Below are 20742 nucleotides of genomic sequence, written 5' to 3'. Positions count from 1 at the left end.
GGGTCTGCCACAAGCGCTGCCTCGGGTATAAATATCCAGGCCCCTGCCCTCAATTTATACCACAGCAGCTGGTATCCTTGGCTGCTGCAGACATCGGTCCCTGGAAATGGCATACAAGTTTGAGGTTCAGGGCGCAACAGCAAGATTCCGGCATAAACAGAGCACAACCAAGCATGCACCTAAAAGTTAGTGCTTAGACACACAGGCATGGTAGCACTAGAACACTTTGTCAGAATATCAACTGACATGAATATCGTCTCCTATAAACCGTTTACTAAAATATCACTGTACTGGAGGTAACAAGAGAACAGCTACAAACGATAATTGGGAAACTATATTTATTACAGACGATATTTTTCAGAATGATAATCTGACACATCATCTCAACTTCTTGGTGCACATCTGTCTCCAGATGCATGTGCGTTCAAGTAATGGCCACTTAATCTCTGTTATGCAATTGCACTTTAAAAAAAACACCGGGCGTGAATACCGATATGGACTATAATGCCCAGGCAGTCAGTCCAATGTCCGTCTACTTTTGATAGACGGGTGATACATGGGCCCTGCTGCGCGGGATCCTGCTTCATTAGAAGCAGGCGAATAGTGTAACTACTCTGCATAACATAAGATATGCACACTGGCAGTTGCTGTACACGGTTTGCTTTAGAGTCCAGGCTAGGAAAATGTTTGATAAAGCAACAGACCTCAGGGCCCATAACACCCCAAAGTTGTAAATTACGAAATTCTAGTTCAACTTGGACTTTCCTTTCGAAGTCAGTAATGAGCATATTGGTTTGGGAGATCACGTCACGAAACAGATATATATTTTTATCTTAAAAGAGAGTGGTGTCATAGTTAGGTGAGTGTCTTGAAAACATGAGTGCTTTATTTAAATCCACGCATCCTCAAGAATAGCTGCTCGGGTTTACCTTTCCCACAGAAGAAAATGTTTGCTACACTCGGCTGACCTCATGGACTTTACAATACCGTCTAACATTTCTGCTAGAATAACTTTTCCTCCAGAACCCTCAAACATTGCACTCCTGCGCCCTCTTTCGCTAAGATTAACGAAGCCAACAGACTCTACTTCTGACTTATGCCCTTCCCGCTGGCAGGCAGGCTGGGGAGAAGGTGAACATACATGATAAAAGAGTTATATTTGGAAAAGTCTAGCGTTCCAGCGTTAATCTGTGACAGCCTAAACACTGCTCGCTCGAACCTTCTGGAACCTCTTTCAATAGTGAGCTCAAGGTCTTAAGAATGAAATACACTTCCCCTGACTCTTTCCGTTTGCACAGCACATTGGAATGCATGAGTAAGAAAGATGCCACGGGGCAGACTGTTTTAATTCTTCTAAGGACGTTTGTTCTCCAGCTGATTACGGTTGAGACCCAGGTACTCGTGTGCAGTGGGGGCACACAGCACGTATTCAGATTAGTCACGCCGCCAGGATTGTAGACAATATCACGTCCAACATTATGAAAGGCCACGGAGCCCGTGTAGGTCCGGGAAGCACGGCGAGGCAGCCTCCTGTGACCTGTTTTCCTTGGCAGGCAGCTGCTGCTGACGTCACTGCCGGCGTCTGACAGGAGCTGAGGCTCGGCCGTCTGTGGGATAAACAGGCGCAGTGACGCAGGTGACGGGGCAGCGTCACGGGCACGGCCGGGCACCTGAGGCGCGAGCCGCTGCAGCCATCGCGAGAGCTTTCCGCGCGACTGGCGCATGACAAGGCGGCGCTGTGGGCTTAGCCTCAGCACCGGCCGTGCCCGCCGGGCGCCCTGCCGGAGCGGCTGAGGCCTGCGATCCCACACGTACTCTCTTTGTGGACTCTGTGGGCCGGGCCACGCCGCCTACACGGGAGTTTACGACGTCGGTCAGGCTGAGGAAACGACGCTTGTTTCCGAGCGCAGTAGGGTGTAACCTCTCGTATCCAAGAGCGAGTCAGACTCTTCAAAAGGCCCAAACAATGACGTTCTTTAATGTTTAACTATCAGCCTGAGCAGGAAATACACCCCACCCTCTTACCAATGATAAAGAGTACAAAAGGCCAAGACACGCAGAATAGCAACTCTTATTTTTTTTGTTGACTGGGCAAAGTGGTGTGCATCTGTCAATCTATGATAGGTTATTTCGAATATTATGGAAAGCGATGTCCACAGGCAAACATCACTGGATAGCATAAAGGGCATGTCTAGTTGATTAAAAAAAAAAAAAAAAGATTAATGACCACGTTGCAGACTTTGGAACTGGGAGACCTCAATCCCGGCCATCAAACTTGACAAATATTTTAGGTGTGGTTCAGGGACACGTTTGCCCCCACGAGGAAGCGTACTTTACGTCCACATGCCAGTTATACCCTAATAAGGAGGAAGACGCACCCAGTCCTAGAAAAAGCTGTGTGAAGCAGGTCTTTGTGGTCCAGGATAGCATCACATTTTTGCATTGTTGCCCCCTAATAGACAAATAAGTGTACAAGCAGACACAAACCTACCTGCAGAACATAAATATATATACACATAACCCTTAGATGTGTCAACATTGAAGAGAATTCACGGAAAGAATGGGTGTGCGGGAAGCTTGATATATTCATTTGCACGCCAGAACATTGTAACATACACAAGATGTGTGACTTACTTTATTGTAGATGACCTATTCTCCCATAAAGTCCCTATTAAACACTTGATTCAAAACAGGCTTACACAGCTACAGAGATGCACAAAAACAAGCAATACAGTAAGGTACTTGTGTGGGTGGATGTAATGTGGGTGATCCAGAAAATCCTGCCCCTATCCCCACATCAAGAAATTAAATAATGTGTCATGGAACACAATGGAAGGAAGGTTGAAATACTCAGAGTGGGTTGAACAATAGCAGTAATTCTGTGTATGTTTTACAAAGCTTGTTACCTCATTCTCAAACTTAAAACTTATGGAATGCCTCTGTAGTTCTCCCATCCCAACCAGAGTTGGGAGTGCATTATTCTACTAAGTTATTAATGTTCATTACAGCTATTTGGAAACGGCAGTACATTTACCACAACTGATATAGCAACAAAAGTCAAGCCAAGTCAGAGAAGTAGTAAATATTATAGGGGTGGAAGGGTTACGGGGAGGAGAGCGGTAATAACCCCTCCTGAATGAATGATATAGGGAAATACTCGGAATGTCAGCTTTTCCCTTGAAGTAGACCCTAGAGCCTGCAAAAACATTCTTCCAGACTTCTAGCAACCCCATCATGATTGTAAAAGCTAACATACATAATGCCTGCGTTCTATAGCGCTATTTGTCACTGTACAAGGAGGTGGTGCAGTGCACAGAAGCATGCTTCAGCCCCACCTTCAACATTAGAAGCCCTGTAGTACCGCATGCATTTTAATGTGGGGAGCAAGGAACTGCTATTAATTATACAGACAGGTAAAGCCTCAGATCTTAATTACAGGTTGAGCTTGAAGAATGAATGCCCAGAAGGCAAGACTATCTTAGAAAACACCTGCGACCACATCTTACACAAAAAGAGTTGCCTTACAGCACAAGAAAAGCTTTTAGTCTCCTAAAAATCTGCTCTTTCTTTCTGCCCTCAAGTGTTTGAACCGGGAAGAGTGCAGGTACTCTAAGTCAATGCTTTCTGGGTGAGGCTGGTTACGTCCTATTACAGATCAGCAGGCCCTCTGAGCAATGCTGGAACTGTTGGAGTTATAGTGAAACAGTCCGGCTTAAAAGCGCAGGCCCAATTCAGTATTTACGTCTGGCATTAACCAAGACCTTTTGATTTTACTAATATAATATAAGTATACCTACACCCTTAGTTATAGAGGCTTTCAGCCAGCCCTCCCCTCCATTGGCCAGTTGTTTTGTCACACTTATCTTTCGCCCACTACAGCTTGGGTAAATGGGTCAGCCAATTTACTGATGGCTATTTTCACTGAGTAACTATATTCTGCTTTTTTACAAGAATATCTGCAGACAAAATTGTCCTTTTCAGTGCCAGGGAGTACTATGACAATATGTGCCTTTTGAGGCCAAAAAATATGTTTGCCTTTTGCTAATGTTCTTTTTTATATTGGCATGGAAATGGCATCACCACAACAATAAAGTTCTACAAAAAAATTACGAAACACAACATGTATTGACAAAGAAAAAAGGGTGGCAGCCAACGCCAGACCTATTGGCCTTGCACATGCTTGTTTAGAAATGACTACAGTACTGCGCCCTTTGCCGGCACTCAGAACCTGCCAGCACTTGCCCATCATGTTTTTCTGTGGATAGCCTTTAGCAGCAAACATCGAGTCTCCTTCCACTAAGCACTTAATTACAAACCCAGCCCTGCGGGTTGACTGTGGAAAATAGGTTTGTCTTGAGGCACATTAGGGTGGTGGCATGTCAAGTGTCATCATATTGAGGACGGGAGAGTTTACTGTTTTTTGGGGCCGGAATATTTCTTCTCTTCATCTACACCCAAAGTATCTTACATTAGAGGTCATGTTGCTGTCATTTTTTTATCTTACAATTCTTACATGTTGAAAATTTACTACAATCTTGCCAATTTGTTGAAATAAACTCACTGTTACTTTAAATGCAGCAGAGATTCTTGAAGGCAAATGACTGAAAGCATATTTTAGAAAGGACCACACAAGTAGGAGGGTAATAGTTAATTTACATAATGTATTCATTCAGAGGCTTTCATTTTGTCCCGTGAGTGTCCATAAACATCGTGGTGCATTTTAGAGCAGACCAGCATACACCCTTAAATATATAAAATGGGACTGCTGTCATACTCAAGTCTGGGTGAAAGGATGAGTAGGGCCGGATTGGGGAGGGTTGGTGCTTGGACACACACACACCCTTGAAATTTGAAAAGAGTGACCTGCACCAATAGACAAATCAAGTTTAAATTGCTCATGGACACTTACACAGAGTCTGTATATGCCTGATGTACCTCTAAGGAAATGAGAAAGGTCTACGTGTTAAAATATAAAAATACTTAGAAAGTGGATGACTGGACAGTAACCATAATGGTTAATGTTTCTTCTGATTTGGGTAAACTGAAAATTCAGGCAAAGAAGAACACCCATGTTCGTGCAATGAGTCAGTGGTGAAAGACAATGAGATATTCTCGAGCCATAAATGTGGAAGTGCAGCAATCTCGTCCACATGAAGGCATACTGTGGTGGTTTCATTTTGACTACAACATACCACTGCGGTCAACAATGGACGCCGCTGCTGAGGAGCATCGGGTGATACTTTTACCCGCAGCTCAGCATCAAACTTCAAACAATGTGCAGGATGGACTGGAAAGGTGGAGATTAGGGCCCCAGAGTCGACAGATCTGCGCCATGACTAAAATGATCCAGTTGGCATGGGGCAAACCTTTAGGTTATTTGCAATGAGGCCTTATCAGCCAAGTCTCAGTTACTCAAGAGCACTTGCTGCCAAATGGAGGTCTGAAGAGTTAACAGACAAACTCGCCATTGTAAGAGGATTGGGGGTGCTCGAAGATCATTGAAGAAATGCAGCTGCTGTAGGCATAATGACCACATTAAAAATGTCAAAAAGACAGAAGGAGATGCCATGTTTATTTACTCAAAGGCAAATCGGATTACTTTTGGATACAAATTTAAAATTTGGCAATTACAAAAAACTCCCTTTGGTTGACAGTGCAACTAACCTTCTTTCTTTTCAACTGAAAGATCAATGTGTGACCTGAACAAGCCACATAGTAATTTGCAAATGTGAATAAACTGCTTATAATTGGCAAAAATACTTTCTGGGGCCAAGTCTAATCGCGTTAAGGGCACAGATTTTGCCCAACTATCCTGGAAATTCATCATTATATCAAGGTTAAACAATAGAGTTAAGCAACCCTCATTCTATTCTTGAAGTGACTGTCAAGCAGTAAATACTACTGTAGATCCCCTGCAAGGGAATAGCTGGATGGACCCTTTTAGGTGAGTTTTGCGATCAACATGTATGGTAACACTGTGCATATTTTAATGAATCTACTTTGCTCTAGTTACTAATTTAAACAGGCATCCAATTAATGTAACTAATGTTGTCTTAGTGATATTGATGGGTTCTGAAGAGAGTTTGCACTTGCCTGGCATAGGCACAATGAAGACAGACAGAGGTCCTGGATCGAACCTGCAAGCTTCCCAAAGTGAGGTCCTGGTGGCGTTATTAAAATTAGAAACTAGATTGGTGCTGCCTTGTACCTTGGTGCTGTGGCTATGGATGAACAGAGCGTATCACAGAAGGGGACATAAACAGGCCTGGAGTCTGGTTTTCAACTGAGGCATCCAGGGATTCGAATTTCGCACATGAAAGATTTGTGTTGACCTCGGGTGCCATAAACCAGTGCACTGCATTAATGGATGAGATACTGCAAGCATGAAATGTGCAGCGTTGGGTGGCTGCCGGTATACAATGACCATATATACACTAGTATTAATTGCAGTGGGGAAAACATTCAGGCGGAGCTGTACTCTTTCTTGCCAAAACTGCTGAGAAGAGCACTTCCTGTAGAAGTGAGCAAGGTGTCTCCTTGCAGTTAGCAGAGCATTACATTTTAACTTGTCTCCCAACATCAATGGCATAACAAGAGCACCAAGAAACCTTATACAAGCCAAACAATGTATATGCATATACATACATACATTCATACGCACACATTTAACATCTCACTTTTTTGCCAGTGAGCACCAACTTTTTTTCAGTCTCAGATTTGGAAAATGTCGTTTTTCAATGTTTTAAAAAAAACATGCATTGTTTTAACCCCTGCTCCAAAGTGCATGAATTTTATATTCTCAAGGTGCGAAACTTTATATTGAGAAACCGGTTAAATGGTTTACACGTCACTCCTCTCACTGGCCCTAGTTTTCTTATTTTGAACTCTCAGATTGAAAGCACTCACTCCGCTCTGACTTGCTAGGATGCATGTCCTTCCATCTCAACCCCCCCCCCCCCCATCACCCCTCCCTTCCTGAGGAAAATGTCTCTGGCTTCGAACAGAGATTTATTCCCAAGGCATGTCAGCATCCCCCAGGGCCGCTTATTGTCTGCGGGCGATTGTCAAAGCTGCCAGCGCTGGCATGCCAGACCCCCCCCCCCCCCTCCCGAAAGGGGCACATATTTCGAAGGGGGCCCTGATGTGCAGATTGCATTCATGCCAGTAACTCATTCTCATCTCCCCACCCCCTCTAACAGCCCCTTTCAGACGCGGCCCAGCCAGTGTGGGGCTGTGTGAATGAACAATACCAACTGAAACAGGGCAAAAAGTTGGCTCCTTATCAAGGGAGGGAAGCAAGCACAGACATGGACATTTTGGCGACATCCATGAACACGCCCCAGTGTTTATCAGGACACAGTCTTGCGCGATTTGCCGGTTTCCTGGCGGAGAGTCTCACCAAATCGGAAAAAACACGTATAATGAAAAAAAATCCACGTTAGAAAATTCGGCAAAGCCTTTGCTTGTGGTGCGTTGCATATTACAATGTAAACATTATTTCTAATCCACTTCGGCTGGAAGCAAAGTGAGTTCTCGATATTATACCAAATACGAAAAGGAGAGCGGCAGCAGGTCAAACACAGCCGGGCGCAGGGCTGATCCCGATGGCACCTTCACAGCCATTTCATGTGACTGACCTCGGTGACAGCCCCATCTGTCAGCGGGATGCCCCCTGCTGCAAAGGGTAGCACTCCATTTCCTATCTCTGACTGGCGCGTTCACACCAAATAGACAGGCCTCTTTTCAGCCAAACTCAAGGTCACGTTGTGTGTGTGGGTGGAGCAATAGACAGGCTCTGCAGGTGGTGCAGCACGGAAACAGGAAGTACACCTCTTCTGGTGATCCAAACGAGGACGAGAACCATTTTAGGAGGGCGGGCGCAGGCTTGCTTAAAACGGATTGGTTTGTGTTTTGGACGTCCAAGGATGCACAGGTCACACCTTCCTTGCTGAGCGGCTGCATGGGGTTCTAGAATGGGGTGGACCTGTAAATAGGGGTGCGATCAGGGCATGGCAGGAGGGAAACGCGAGAATCAGAATAAACGGTTGACATATTTACAAACATGAAGTGAGTGCTACACTGCAAGTTTAACAATTCACAATCGTGTGCACCGGGGGCGAGGCCGTGATGTGCTTTCTGAGGCTTAGAGATGATTTCTGGGATTAGGAATTCAGGATCGTTCAAGCAACCCCCCCACCCAGTCCTTGCGGGTGGACCGACCAAAATCTAGGCAAATCAGCTTAATATTTAAAATGTCAAAAATGAGCTTCTAGCTCCCGAAAGGAGATGCTAGTGCTACACGCATGTTGTATGTTAGATGTCTACTGGGAGGTAAAAATACACCTAGTATTGTGCTGCTTACAAGGTTCAGGGACACATATTTGGCCAATGACATCACAAATCTCTGAAGTTATTGTATGGGTAAAGGCTCACATTCCTGTTACTTTGTGGATAATTTAATAACGTCACTGCCACACTCTGGCACACTATTTGAACGAGAAATAAAAGAGTAAAAAGTATCCGCAAGGCTTTTCTGCCATTGACCAGATGCTTCACCTGGCCTTGCTACTGCGTTCCCACCTCACAAAGTGGCTCACACGTCCATCTTGACTTTGAGCCACTTGCTGTCAAAAACTTCTGTAATCTTCTTCCTAATTAAATTTGAAGGAAGGATCAACAAGTGACCAAGAGGCATGCGTGATTAGCCCAGTTACTAACTTAGCCCAATTTCATTTAAGACTTAGGCAAATTTCTGACTTCAAGCTACACCATCCAGCATGACAAGTTATTTCTAGCATGGTACTTTGTAATAGGGAGGGTTATGTTATGAAGGTGGGAGTCAAAATGAAGAATACAATGCTGAGCTACAAAGTCGAGCTTTGCTGTCTTTATCAGATTGCCCTTCCAAATGTGGGGTCATTTTCTGGCACTCCTTTGGAAAATAGGAAAACATCCTACAATTCATACCGATGTGATGACAAGGATGCTCTGGGCGAGTTCCGGGTTATGATCAAGCATGACCCCTGCAACCAATCCTTTTTGATGAGTGACCCATCTTAAGTTAATAGAGTCAACCATTTCAGCCAGAATGACTTGTGTAGGTGAGGGTGATTGTCAGTGGAGTCTACTGGGATTTTGATTTGTAGGCGGGTGAACATCATTCCAATGGGCTGTGTGTGCAGGGGTGTCAATAGCCAACGATTGTGATCTGAGAGGTATAGCTACCTTCTATTCTCTTCACAAGCAAACTGTAATTTTTCTCTGACAACACATTTCTTCCCCAAACAGCATTTTTGAGTACGGCCTCTCTGCGTTGGGTCTGCTATGTTTACTCATTGCCTCTGCACTCTGAACAAGGCCTTGAATCCAGCAAGCTTTGAGACATTACCGTTCCTCTATTCAATGAAACATGTAATGTTTCTTCTACATATTACAACAACTTTCTTCCCCTCAAAAACATTTTTGAGTATGGCCTCTCCGCATTGGGTCTGCCATGTTTAATCATTACCTCTGCACTCTGAACAAGGCCTTGAACCCAGCATGCTTTGAGACATCACTGTTCCTCTAGTCAATGAAACATGTATTGTTTCCTCTACATGCTTCACACAGACCAAGTTCTTGCTTTCTTTATCTGGCTTGCACTGCTGCCTCCTTCCAGCGTTTAGAAACAGGGTCTGATCATGCCACCCAGGCACAGACAATGCACTGCATGAATTGCTGTCCAATGTCTCCTTCTAAAAAGTACGACAACCATGCCGTGGTCTTCCAACCAACAGAACTAACCATGTTAGCTTTATTTTTCCACTGGTAATTATTATCCTACAAATCCCACCATGCTTAGTATAGCTGATTAAAAATAAAAACAGAAAAGGCTGCAAGTCTCCTGTGTGACATGAAGCTGCTTGACAACTACACTGCTCTGGCTCCAAAGATTAGGACACACTAATAAATATGGCTAAAATGCTTTTCCCTGAACTGTATCATTGAAGAACATATTACCGTCCTCACATTCCACTAGCTAGCCTTTGTGCAGCAAGCTGGTATTATTACAGATTGAGCCAAATGTCAGATGGCTACAGAATCCAAACCATTTAGAACTGTGAACCTCTCAATTTCCAATTCAGATTGAGAACGGACAAGAAAAGCCACTTCACTACTTTAACACTTCAACACCACCCCAAACCAAGTTTGCATATGTCCCAATGGTTCACCTTCCAAAACCCCTACCATGGGCCATTTAGCAATTCCTTTCCGGAAAAACTCAAGAGCTTCAACTCTGCTTACCCTTATGTTTTCTTCCAAGTTGTTATGCACTTTTGCACTTCTAAACAAATTTGTACGTTTTTGTTATTAAAAAAAGGGCACCCTATAAATATCCATGTCTCATTTGACAATTATCCGGCAAGAACACAAAAGAAAGTGTTCTGGAGATGGCGACATTCCATCCTGCTTAATGCACTAAGGGGCCATAGCCCCTAGATCTGTGCATCCCCAAGATTGCAGTTCACTGGATTGTTTTTACATTTTAGGTGCCAATCCCAAAAGAGAAAGCACTAGAACATGCAGAGCCTCCATATTGTCCCACAGAGGACAATTCATGGCAGAGCAGGTGAATGTTAGGCCACAGTGACGGATGAACAACAACTGAGCAACAGCAACATTTCTTCACATTGACATTCTTTAAGGCTTGAGTAACAAAGGACGTCTCTGAGGTTCTGCCGACATTAGCATGACCCGGGTCCATGAATACAGAGGAACATTCAATTTGTTGTCCTTTCCACCTCTGAAAGTGACCTTGGAAAGCTGGGGCCCTCAGGAAGTAGTAACTCATAAATGCAGAATGTTTGATGGACCTTATATCAGAATTTGTCTTGATTCTACTTAGGAAAGTGTGAGTCAAGAGTGATGTGGTTCGCATGTGTACACTGGCATTCGACGAAGTGCCTCAAAAGTCTTATAAAATGTCTTGTGGAGGGGCGGTAAGGAGCCCCATATGAGCATCTGCCGACCAGTTTCGGAGGGACATTGGAGTAGACTTGAACTGTAGCACTCAATTCTCAGAGCGAGTGGTGCATCAGTGTCTGGCGGCTTTATCCTAATGTAAACCAATGGAGAAGATTGCGCCGCAATGCTGCTAATACCCCGTATTATGAAATCTACCGGTGTGTGGTGTAGTAATTAATTCACAGTATGTACCTTAAGAAGCGTTTGATACAGACAAATGCAAGCAGCTATGACAAGCACTGCCACGCTAAATTCAGTTCAATAGAACCTATTGGCACTGTCTCTTTAAATACCTAGAGGGTTCTGCTCATCCCTTGGCCTCTAATAACTGCCGTTATTGGCTCTTTTATAGAACCATGTTTCGTGGCACTGTATTTTGTTTAAAGATGAAAGGTACATATTGTACCTCTGTTGAAGGAGAAATGACATTACTGTGCCATTCTAGCAGTGAACTGGATGGCCTGTACAGTGCCAGGTCACTGTCTGCACTACCCAATGTTGCTCAGGAAAGTGAGTCAGAGCTTTGAACCAGACACACCACAAATCCAAACAACACACTCTGATCTCTGCTCGTCCTACCACGTATGCTTGTGAAATCCAGCTTTAGAAGTTTTATTTACTTATTTTCTAGTCCGAATTCTTGCATCAATGCTACATGGTTATATGTATCTCCGTTATTATGCTTTTTATTTCTTATTCGTGGCAAAAGGGCTTGTGAAATCCAGCTTTAGAAGTTTTATTTACTTATTTTCTAGTCCGAATTCTTGCATCAATGCTACATGGTTATATGTATCTCCGTTATTATGCTTTTTATTTCTTATTCGTGGCAAAAGGGCGCATTTCTTCGAAAACCTAGCCGGAGGAAAAAATATAATCTGCCTCATATGTATGTGGCCAAAATTGCCTGTTTAGCTGAAAAACACACCCCGTGTCTGGCACGTTAAGGTATAATCCTGAGTCCTCGCCACAGGGCTATGGTTTAGGCCTCTGACGTGATTTGAGGTAAACCTTTACCATACTCTTGAGACAAGTCTTATTTTCACCTAGACAGCAGCAGGATAAGGCCAGGAATGCGAGCTGTAAGCAAGTAATGGGGCCGGATTTTGGTCTGCAGGGTACACAGAGTCCCATTTCGTGCTCCGGGCCTGGCATTGCCTAGCAACAAGCAGCTTTCCTCCAGCCAGCCCGTCGGTTTAGCGGCAGGCCTTGCCTTGGCACTCGCTTCCTGGATGGCAGACCTCGTCATCAAACCGAGGCTTGAATGTGCACGGACGCGGTACAAATTGTGTTTTTTTTTGTCTTGAGGTCTGTTTGTTTAGACTTCTTTTAAGCTCGGATAAGATCTATAAATAGACCACCGCAAACCCTGTTTTGTGTTCATTTCTACGTCAAAGTAACTGGCTGAAATATGAGAGGGCTTGAGGTCATCCCTGCCTCCCCCCAAAAAAAAACAATAGGAGGCTGTTCTTTTTCAGCTTTGCTGGTCCCATGAAAGCCCGGCCTCTAATCCCAGGGTTGTCTGGGCGCCTTTCAGGCTGGGGCCGAGGTAGATGCCGCAGCGTGGCCGAGCACCCAATGCCGAGATGTGTACAACTGTCATGTCACAGCTCTGAATATGAGCTTGCATGGGTCTGCCTTCTTTTGCCCAGTTGGCTCACCCTTTCTTCCTTCAGTGGTAAAGAACATGAAACCGCTGTTGTCTCTGAAGACGCATCGTGTAGCGATTGCTCGCCAGCAAGAATATATGAAATCTTTACACTTGTCATGTGCTTACGTAGAAAGACTCTTGCCCCCACGCTAGGAGCACAGGCCTTCACCCTGCTCAGGGCTCACGTGTGGATACTCTGCACAGTACCACATGCGCACCACTGATGCAACGCCCACACATAACAGAACTGCACATTACAGGACATGCACACCTCCGTCCTTAAAGGGAAACACACACAATCATCCACACCTACCAACCAAAGACCAAACACAGGAAAATGAAAAAAGTATTCCAAATAATATCACAGGCGACCATCTCAGACCCGGTTCACAAGGCACAACTCAACCCACGCTCCTTTGTTACACTCAGGAAGTGTGCGTCACTCAAACGGAGATGGTTCTCATCACCAGACAAGGGAAACATTGGGTACATTCAAACAGCATGCTGCCACCAAACTAGCCACAATAACAAATAGTGTCTACACTGAGCCTCACAGCTATTCAGTGTGGACTAAATCTGAGCACTGCCTTCCAGATCCAGCCCTCCCACCACAACGACAGAGTACCCTGCACAATTTAACAACCACACAACTTCACATCTTAAAAAGCATGCTATGAACACACACTCACATATAAACATGCCACTGACTGACAACATGGGACACACGCAACTGAACCAGCTCCTTCCCATAAACTGTTCATCCCAGCATCACACAAGCCACTTAAAAGTGAAAGGAAAACACCAACTTCAGCAAATGAAAGTGTCATGTAAAATTAAGTCAACCCCGAATCCTCAGGTACCATAATGCACAGTGTATGCTACTTTTCTCTTCATTGTTGACTTGTCCTGTCAGGGCTAACCACAAGTATACAAAATTGTGATTCACCTTCAAAGCACCAGCTAAGCAGTTCCATTGGCTCGTCCCTTTACATGAAAAAACATCTTTAAAAACAAAAATTACACACAGTACATCCAAAATTCACTGCCTTCAAATAAACAATGTTACAGTTCCTTTCTTTACAAAAACGGTCACGCAAAGACCAAGAACCGGTTGATTCACATCTTATCCTTCAACCAATTTCACGGTACCTAACCTCCACCAAATAAACGAGTCCTTTCATCCAATCTGCCCTTCAAAAATAAGAGCTTCGGGAGACTCCCCCGCCACTCATTGGCATCCGTTGCTTGGAAACGCCTTTAGCCATCAGCCAAGAGTCAGCATCATTTTGAGGCAGCACACACACACAAAAAAACCGTAGATCTTCCTAACTAGTGATGAGAAAACAAGGTTTGGGAAACAAAGAGAACTAACTTGAATCACAAAACTCGACACGGCCGCAAATAAAAAGTGAGTAAACATCCTCCTATCCAAAAAAAACACAGTATACGCACGCCCACTAGAACCTCTATTCACAGGAACACCACCACAAGATGCTGAGAAACCACTGTGCGCACCCAGAAGCGCATACGTCACGGGTTCACCACCGAGTCAATTCTATATGTGTGAGTACAAAAGATGCGCCCGCAAACCGCACCACTCAGACAGCAGCAATGTTGCACAGCACTAGGCGACAGCCTCGTGACCCTTTCAACTGTCGCCATCAGCTCTGTAGGAACACGTGCACCGCCATATTTACAACTCGTGTGTGCCAACGGAGGAAAGTAGATAAACGTACAGGTCAAATAGCGTAAACACTCCGTGAAGTGAAAGTTGTGCGGTTATTGGGAAGGGTGTGTGCCGTGGCAAGGGGGCGCAGACCTAGCGCTGCATGGTGCCACAAAATGGCACTGGGGAAGTGTGCATAATCCCCATAAATATTTCAGCTCGGTGAGGATGCACTCTTCACAGCCAGGCTCATATACATTGCAGCGGGCCCGAAGAGCCCACAGACACTTTCCTGCTGTCTACCGACATCTTCCTGTCAGTGTCTCGGATGGGACTGGCACCAGACCTGCTAGAAGCTACAGGATTGGCTACTGGATTTGGGAACTATGTCTCTCCCTGTGCCTTACTCAATTCTCATATTTGTCAAAACGGGGAAAAACAAATATTTGTATACAAATACATTTATTGACAGAATAACAATGCACGTGCAGACCAACTGAGTGAATCGCCTTCCAAAAACGCAACATTTAACGTTTGCACACGGGAAAAATGAGAAGGTGTGGACTGTCGTGTGACCCACTCTAAAATGTCACCACCGCAAAACATACAGTGTACTGCGAAGCATGCTGCGTGCCGCGTGCATGCAGCCATCAGAAACACGCTGTACCTGGTTTGAAAAGCAGCAGAAAGGCAATATGAAATAATGTAACCAATCAGAGGTTATCTTGCTTTAGGCTTCGCGGAAAACATGGAGCTTCTCTGGCATGGAACACACCCGGCATGCAACAGGCGGATACCTGATACACACACACACTGCTAACGATTACGAGGCCCCAAAAACAGATTGGTTGGCCTCGAATGGATTCCTAACATTATGCAATTTTACAGAAATCCAACCGTGACCTTTGAACGGGAAACAAGACTTCAAAGTCTCGCAGGAAGTAACCACTTCGGGTGCCTAGGACAGCGGGAGGAGTGGGCTGGTTCTTTCATTTAAGTGTGGGTTACCAGTGCACCGAGGACTAAGATTCATAGCTTTACATGGCTAGATAGCACAGTGTGTTCAGTGCATGCAGCAGGTGTGTTTGTACAACCTGCAGGTCGCAGGTTCAAGTGGCTGTGCCCAAGGTTGAAAGATGGATACCAAGTTAGTGGGATAACAGCTTTTACACACTTCCTAAAGCTCCTTGATACTAGGGCAGTAATAAGTGTCACATTAATGCAACATTATTATAATTCATTTAAACGGCGCCAACATGCGGTTGTTTACTAACAATGTGACAACACTGCACTGGCCCTGTCCATTAACACTGTAGCAACACTGTACTGTGGCTGTCCGTTAACAATGTGACAACACTAATGGGTCGGTTTATTAACAACCTGTGGTAACACTGTACTGAGCCTAGCCCCTGACACAGTGGTAAAACTGTACCCGGCCTGTTCATTAACACTGTGATAACACTGTGTACTTGGCCTGTTCATTAACAATATGATAACACTGTGCTGGACTTGTCAACCAACACCAACAGTGTGGTAACACTGTACTGGGCCTGTCTAGCAACACAGTGGTAATACCGTCCCGAGGCTAGCCTCTGAGACTGTAGTAAAACTGTACCTAGCGTGACCATTTCCACTGTGGTAACACTTCACTGAGCCTAGCTCCTCACACTGTGGCAAAACTGCACTAGCCTGTCCATTAACACTGCCCTGGTCACTAACACTGCGGTAACACTGCCCTGGGCCTGGTCACAAACACTGCGGTAACACTGCCCTGGGCCTGGTCACAAACACTGCGGTAACACTGCGCTGGGCCTGGTCAGTAACACTGCGGTAACACTGCGCTGGGCCTGGTCAGTAACACTGCGGTAACACTGCGCTGGGCCTGGTCAGTAACACTGCGGTAACACTGCACTGGGCCTGGTCACAAACACTGCGGTAACACTGCGCTGGGCCTGGTCACAAACACTGCGGTAACACTGCGCTGGGCCTGGTCAGTAACACTGCGGTAACACTGCGGTAACACTGCGCTGGGCCTGGTCAGTAACACTGCGGTAACACTGCGCTGGGCCTGGTCACAAACACTGCGGTAACACTGCGCTGGGCCTGGTCACAAACACTGCGGTAACACTGCGCTTGGCCTGGTCAGTAACACCGCGGTAACACTGCGCTGGGCCTGGTCAGTAACACTGCGGTAACACTGCGCTGGGCCTGGTCAGTAACACTGCGGTAACACTGCGCTGGGCCTGGTCAGTAACACTGCGGTAACACTGCGCTGGGCCTGGTCAGTAACACTGCGGTAACACTGCGCTGGGCCTGGTCACAAACACTGCGGTAACACTGCGCTGGGCCTGGTCACAAACACTGCGGTAACACTGCGCTGGGCCTGGTCAGTAACACTGCGGTAACACTGCGCTGGGCCTGGTCAGTAACACTGCGGTAACACTGCGCTGGGCCTGGTCAGTAACACTGCGGTAACACTGCGCTGGGCCTGGTCACAAACACTGCAGTAACACTGCGCTGGGCCTGGTCACAAACACTGCGGTAACACTGTGCTGGGCCTGGTCAGTAACACTGCGGTAACACTGCGCTGGGCCTGGTCAGTAACACTGCGGTAACACTGCGCTGGGCCTGGTCAGTAACACTGCGGTAACACTGCGCTGGGCCTGGTCACAAACACTGCGGTAACACTGCGCTGGGCCTGGTCACAAACACTGCGGTAACACTGCGCTGGGCCTGGTCAGTAACACTGCGGTAACACTGCGCTGGGCCTGGTCAGTAACACTGCGGTAACACTGCGCTGGGCCTGGTCAGTAACACTGCGGTAACACTGCGCTGGGCCTGGTCAGTAACACTGCGGTAACACTGCGCTGGGCGCTCCCCAGGCAGTGGCTTAAGAAACTGTAGCTGTTGGATAACGCAGTGGCTTCTGCAGGTTGGCAAACGAGTCCCATGTGCTACTCGCTGTTTCCAGACTGTTAGCATTGGCTTCGCCCACATGAAGGAATCCAAATCCCCCTCTAAACGTGTAAATTAATCTTTCTGTCACTATTTAAAGAACTGCTTTGCTGGTAGATGTATTGGACGACTCTATTTTTCATTGCAGCCCATACACTCAAGCCAAGTACTGTTTTTCATTGCAGCCCATACACTCAAGCCAAGGCCATGAGGTAGTACAGTGGTTTGGGGCATGATATGGGCCGGGGATATGTGCGTAGTTTGCAAGATACTGCTTCAAGTGCACGACTAGCAGATTCATCCTGCAATGGTCCACAGAATGAACCCGAGCGAATCCTGTAATACTAAGACGTTGCTCTGTATAAGGCGCCCTGAAGCCCACAAAGTTCAGGTATAAAAGAATTAAAGTGATTATTTAAAAGAACCCGCACTGGCACCTGAAGCACAAAGACAAAGAGGATAAAGATAAAACACGTCTGAGCTGACTGGCAACGACCGTTTTAAAAGTTAAACCAGTCTCTGGCAGAGGAAAGTGCCAACTGGCCCTCGGCTTTTTCCGTCCCAGTGACATTCCATTCAGACATGGCTGGGGGAAGTGACAGTGGATGTTGAAAATCCCCCGAGATCCTCGAGGCATCCTGAAGGAGGAATTCCACTGCGTGGGGAGTTGGGAGAAAGTTTATTGGCGGGGGCTTTACAAGTATAGCGCTATTCGGGTGTGTTAGAGCTCTGGGCAAACAGACACCGAGCTATGAACTGACCGCCTCCAAACGCGTCTGGAATGTTACTTTACAATGACTCACGGTTGGTATCATTTAACCCAGAAGGGTACACATTCGCACACAGTTAAGAAACAACTGAATGCAAATAGATGGTTAGCTAAGGGGTTCATGTCTATTGCAAAGTTTAGCTAAGATATAGCGTATTTATTAAAAACACATCTAGAAAAAAATATATCGAAATCACCTTGACAGTTTTCTCTCCAGTAACAGAGATCTCCCACTTTGGGTGGGTTTATGCATCCCAAAAATTACAGAGCTCTACATCTCACTTCTGTGTCAGACATTGGACAGCACATTGTACAAAAAACTACACCGGGCATGGACGGTAAACAGTCTTGGAAAGGGTCCCAGGGGCAGAGATTGGTCCACACATTGGTCTGCAGTTTTTCGACAGAATTCAACAGTAAACCTGGAGATCAAATAGCGCCAAGTCGTGTTTCAGGGCGATATGAAAATGGAAAGCAGGGTCTCATCGCTTACTGTTTACCCAGTTAAGAGAATTTGTTTAGGAAAGAATATGTCCAAACTCCAGTGCTGCTGACAAACTATTTACCAAGCTGGTTATGAATGAATCGACTGGGGCCTTTACATATCTGTTCCCACAACCTTCCCCCACCTACCCCTCCGTCTCTAATAACATGTAAAATAAGGACATCCCAGCACAGACAAGGCAAGGGGGAAACGTGCAAGCAATTAATATCTGTGGGGAGGGGATGGAGCAGCAAGGGGTGAAACATTCCACATTCATGACTGTTCACCCAGACTCTGCTCGACCACCCATCCGGCTGCAACAGGCACAGTTCAGCAAGCTCACCAGTTTACTGTGCTTTAAGCGTAAATACAATGCTTATTGTTGAGACTTGATTACATGGTGTACTCAGCTACAAAAAAGAACATTTAATTTCAATCAGTAGCAATGACAAACAATAAAACCTGCTGCGATGCTTCCAACATAAACTGGGAAATATTGGCATGCCTCCGGATATGTATTCTGTGTTCTGTATTTAGTACGACTGTACCACACCCTCCCCCCATCTCCAGCAGCCGAGCTTCCAAGACCCACTCCGTCTCAGAAGAATGCAATTTCAACAACACGGAAATCCAGGTTAACCCTTGAGCACCCGCACCCTGCTGGTGCCATCAAGGAACAGCTGTGCAGCCTCCACACACGTATATATACATCGCTTATCCTTCAACAAGAATTATTCTCGTCGCTGCCGCCCGCGGATAAGAATCAGATCTTAGAGTAGTACAGACTTGTTACAAAATACATATTTTAGACGCCCAATACATTCTTGTGATTTTCATCTATTTCTGGTAGTTAGTGGTGGCTTTTCAAAAAAAAAGATTCTGGGGAGAGCTATTATTTTGTCCAGAAGTATGCTATAGGATGTTGGCGATTACAGTCGGGTTCACATGCACAAACTCAGCAGCAACAACAGATAGGGACTGGGAGATTCTCATAAGTGAGAGAAATCTGGTGGAAGGTACCTCAAAACGGTACCACAGCGACAGTCCTGTGTGCAGGACGAGGACACACTGATAAGTTTAGTCAGCATCGCTAACAAGGCATTGAAAAAATAACAAGCATGCAGAGTAATTAAGAATATTTTTACATAAACTGTGACTGACTGACTGAACATAACTGTAAGAAGCAAGCCCGAATCTGTATTCTACACAGCATTACAGTCTTCCAGACAGCAGCGGCAGAGGCGGAGAAGAGCCATTCCACAGGAATGTGGGGTTTCGCTGGGATGTGCCGGTCTAGCGGCCACACATTCCACAGTACGGAAATCTTGAGAAATCAGAAGGGACCACAGTATGGCAACGAAACAATGCCAGGAAAAGCAGAGCCACAAGCACCGGGCAATGCTCTTTCAGTCACCAAAGAAGACTACCACTCTCTCAAAAGAAAAGCAACCAGGACCCCGTGGCATCGAATAAACGAGCAGGATCCGAACAGCGCATCACTGACATCCGACCCGGCCGCCTCAAGGCGCTTCTTCTTGAAATAAGGGATTATGCTCAATAGGGGTTTCAGACCATTCCAGCGCCCTACGGAGCGCTTTATCTTGTGAAAAGGGCCCCCCAGGGGCTCTTCCTCGCCCTACCCTGCAGGCAGCACCGCACACAAGGTACACCCCAGGAAACGGCGCCACGGCTCACCTTATACTTCATCATGGAGGGCTCGGGTGGAGGTGGCTGCCTGACGAGGAGCTACACCCTGCGGCTGCTGCACATGGAGTCCGGGCGGCGACCAGTCTCCGAGCGACTCGAGCGAACCCTGCCCGTCTGCTGCTTCCCTGGCCGGGGTCCTGCAAGCCCTGCGCCCGCCTCCTGTCTGCGCACAGGGCCCGCCCCGCCGCTGCCTGAGCCCAGGGCCCGCCCCGCGCGCGCCGCGGCCCCCAGGGCTCCTTTGCATACGTCGCCGCCATTGGGGCCGGCCAGGGCCCGTCCCTCCCCCACCCCGGCCCTGTCACTCGAGCCGAGGAGCGCCGGGCATTATTACATCGATTGTATACCCCCGGAACAATGGAGGCAGAAAAGGACGAATTCTTTGACAGATTAGCTCGGATTTTTTTTTGCCGAGATTAAACCCATCAGCTCCACAAAGCTGTTTCTAAAAGTCCCGCGTTTGCTTCCTGTGACCCGGCGGCTCCACCATGAACCGGGTTCATTTCAAGAGA

At 46.3% G+C, this 20742-nt stretch overlaps 1 protein-coding gene across 1 annotated transcript in view; it reads right to left on the bottom strand.

Moving 5' to 3' along the window:
• The window catches only part of NEDD9 (neural precursor cell expressed, developmentally down-regulated 9), a 72455-nt gene extending 52055 nt beyond the window's left edge, over positions 1-20400 (bottom strand). Inside the window, exon 1 of the mRNA XM_078687843.1 lies at positions 20222-20400. Within this exon, the coding sequence (XP_078543969.1) occupies positions 20222-20236 (15 nt within the window). The 5' untranslated portion in view covers positions 20237-20400. The remainder of the gene's footprint in view (positions 1-20221) is intronic.
• Between the last annotated feature and the right edge of the window lie 342 nt (positions 20401-20742).

Source organism: Lissotriton helveticus, chromosome 4_1 (assembly GCF_964261635.1).
Source record: "Lissotriton helveticus chromosome 4_1, aLisHel1.1, whole genome shotgun sequence".
In the NCBI taxonomy this organism is placed as follows: Eukaryota; Metazoa; Chordata; class Amphibia; order Caudata; family Salamandridae; genus Lissotriton; species Lissotriton helveticus.
Note: the sequence above shows the minus strand (reverse complement) of the source record. Positions and strands in the feature narration are given on the sequence as shown.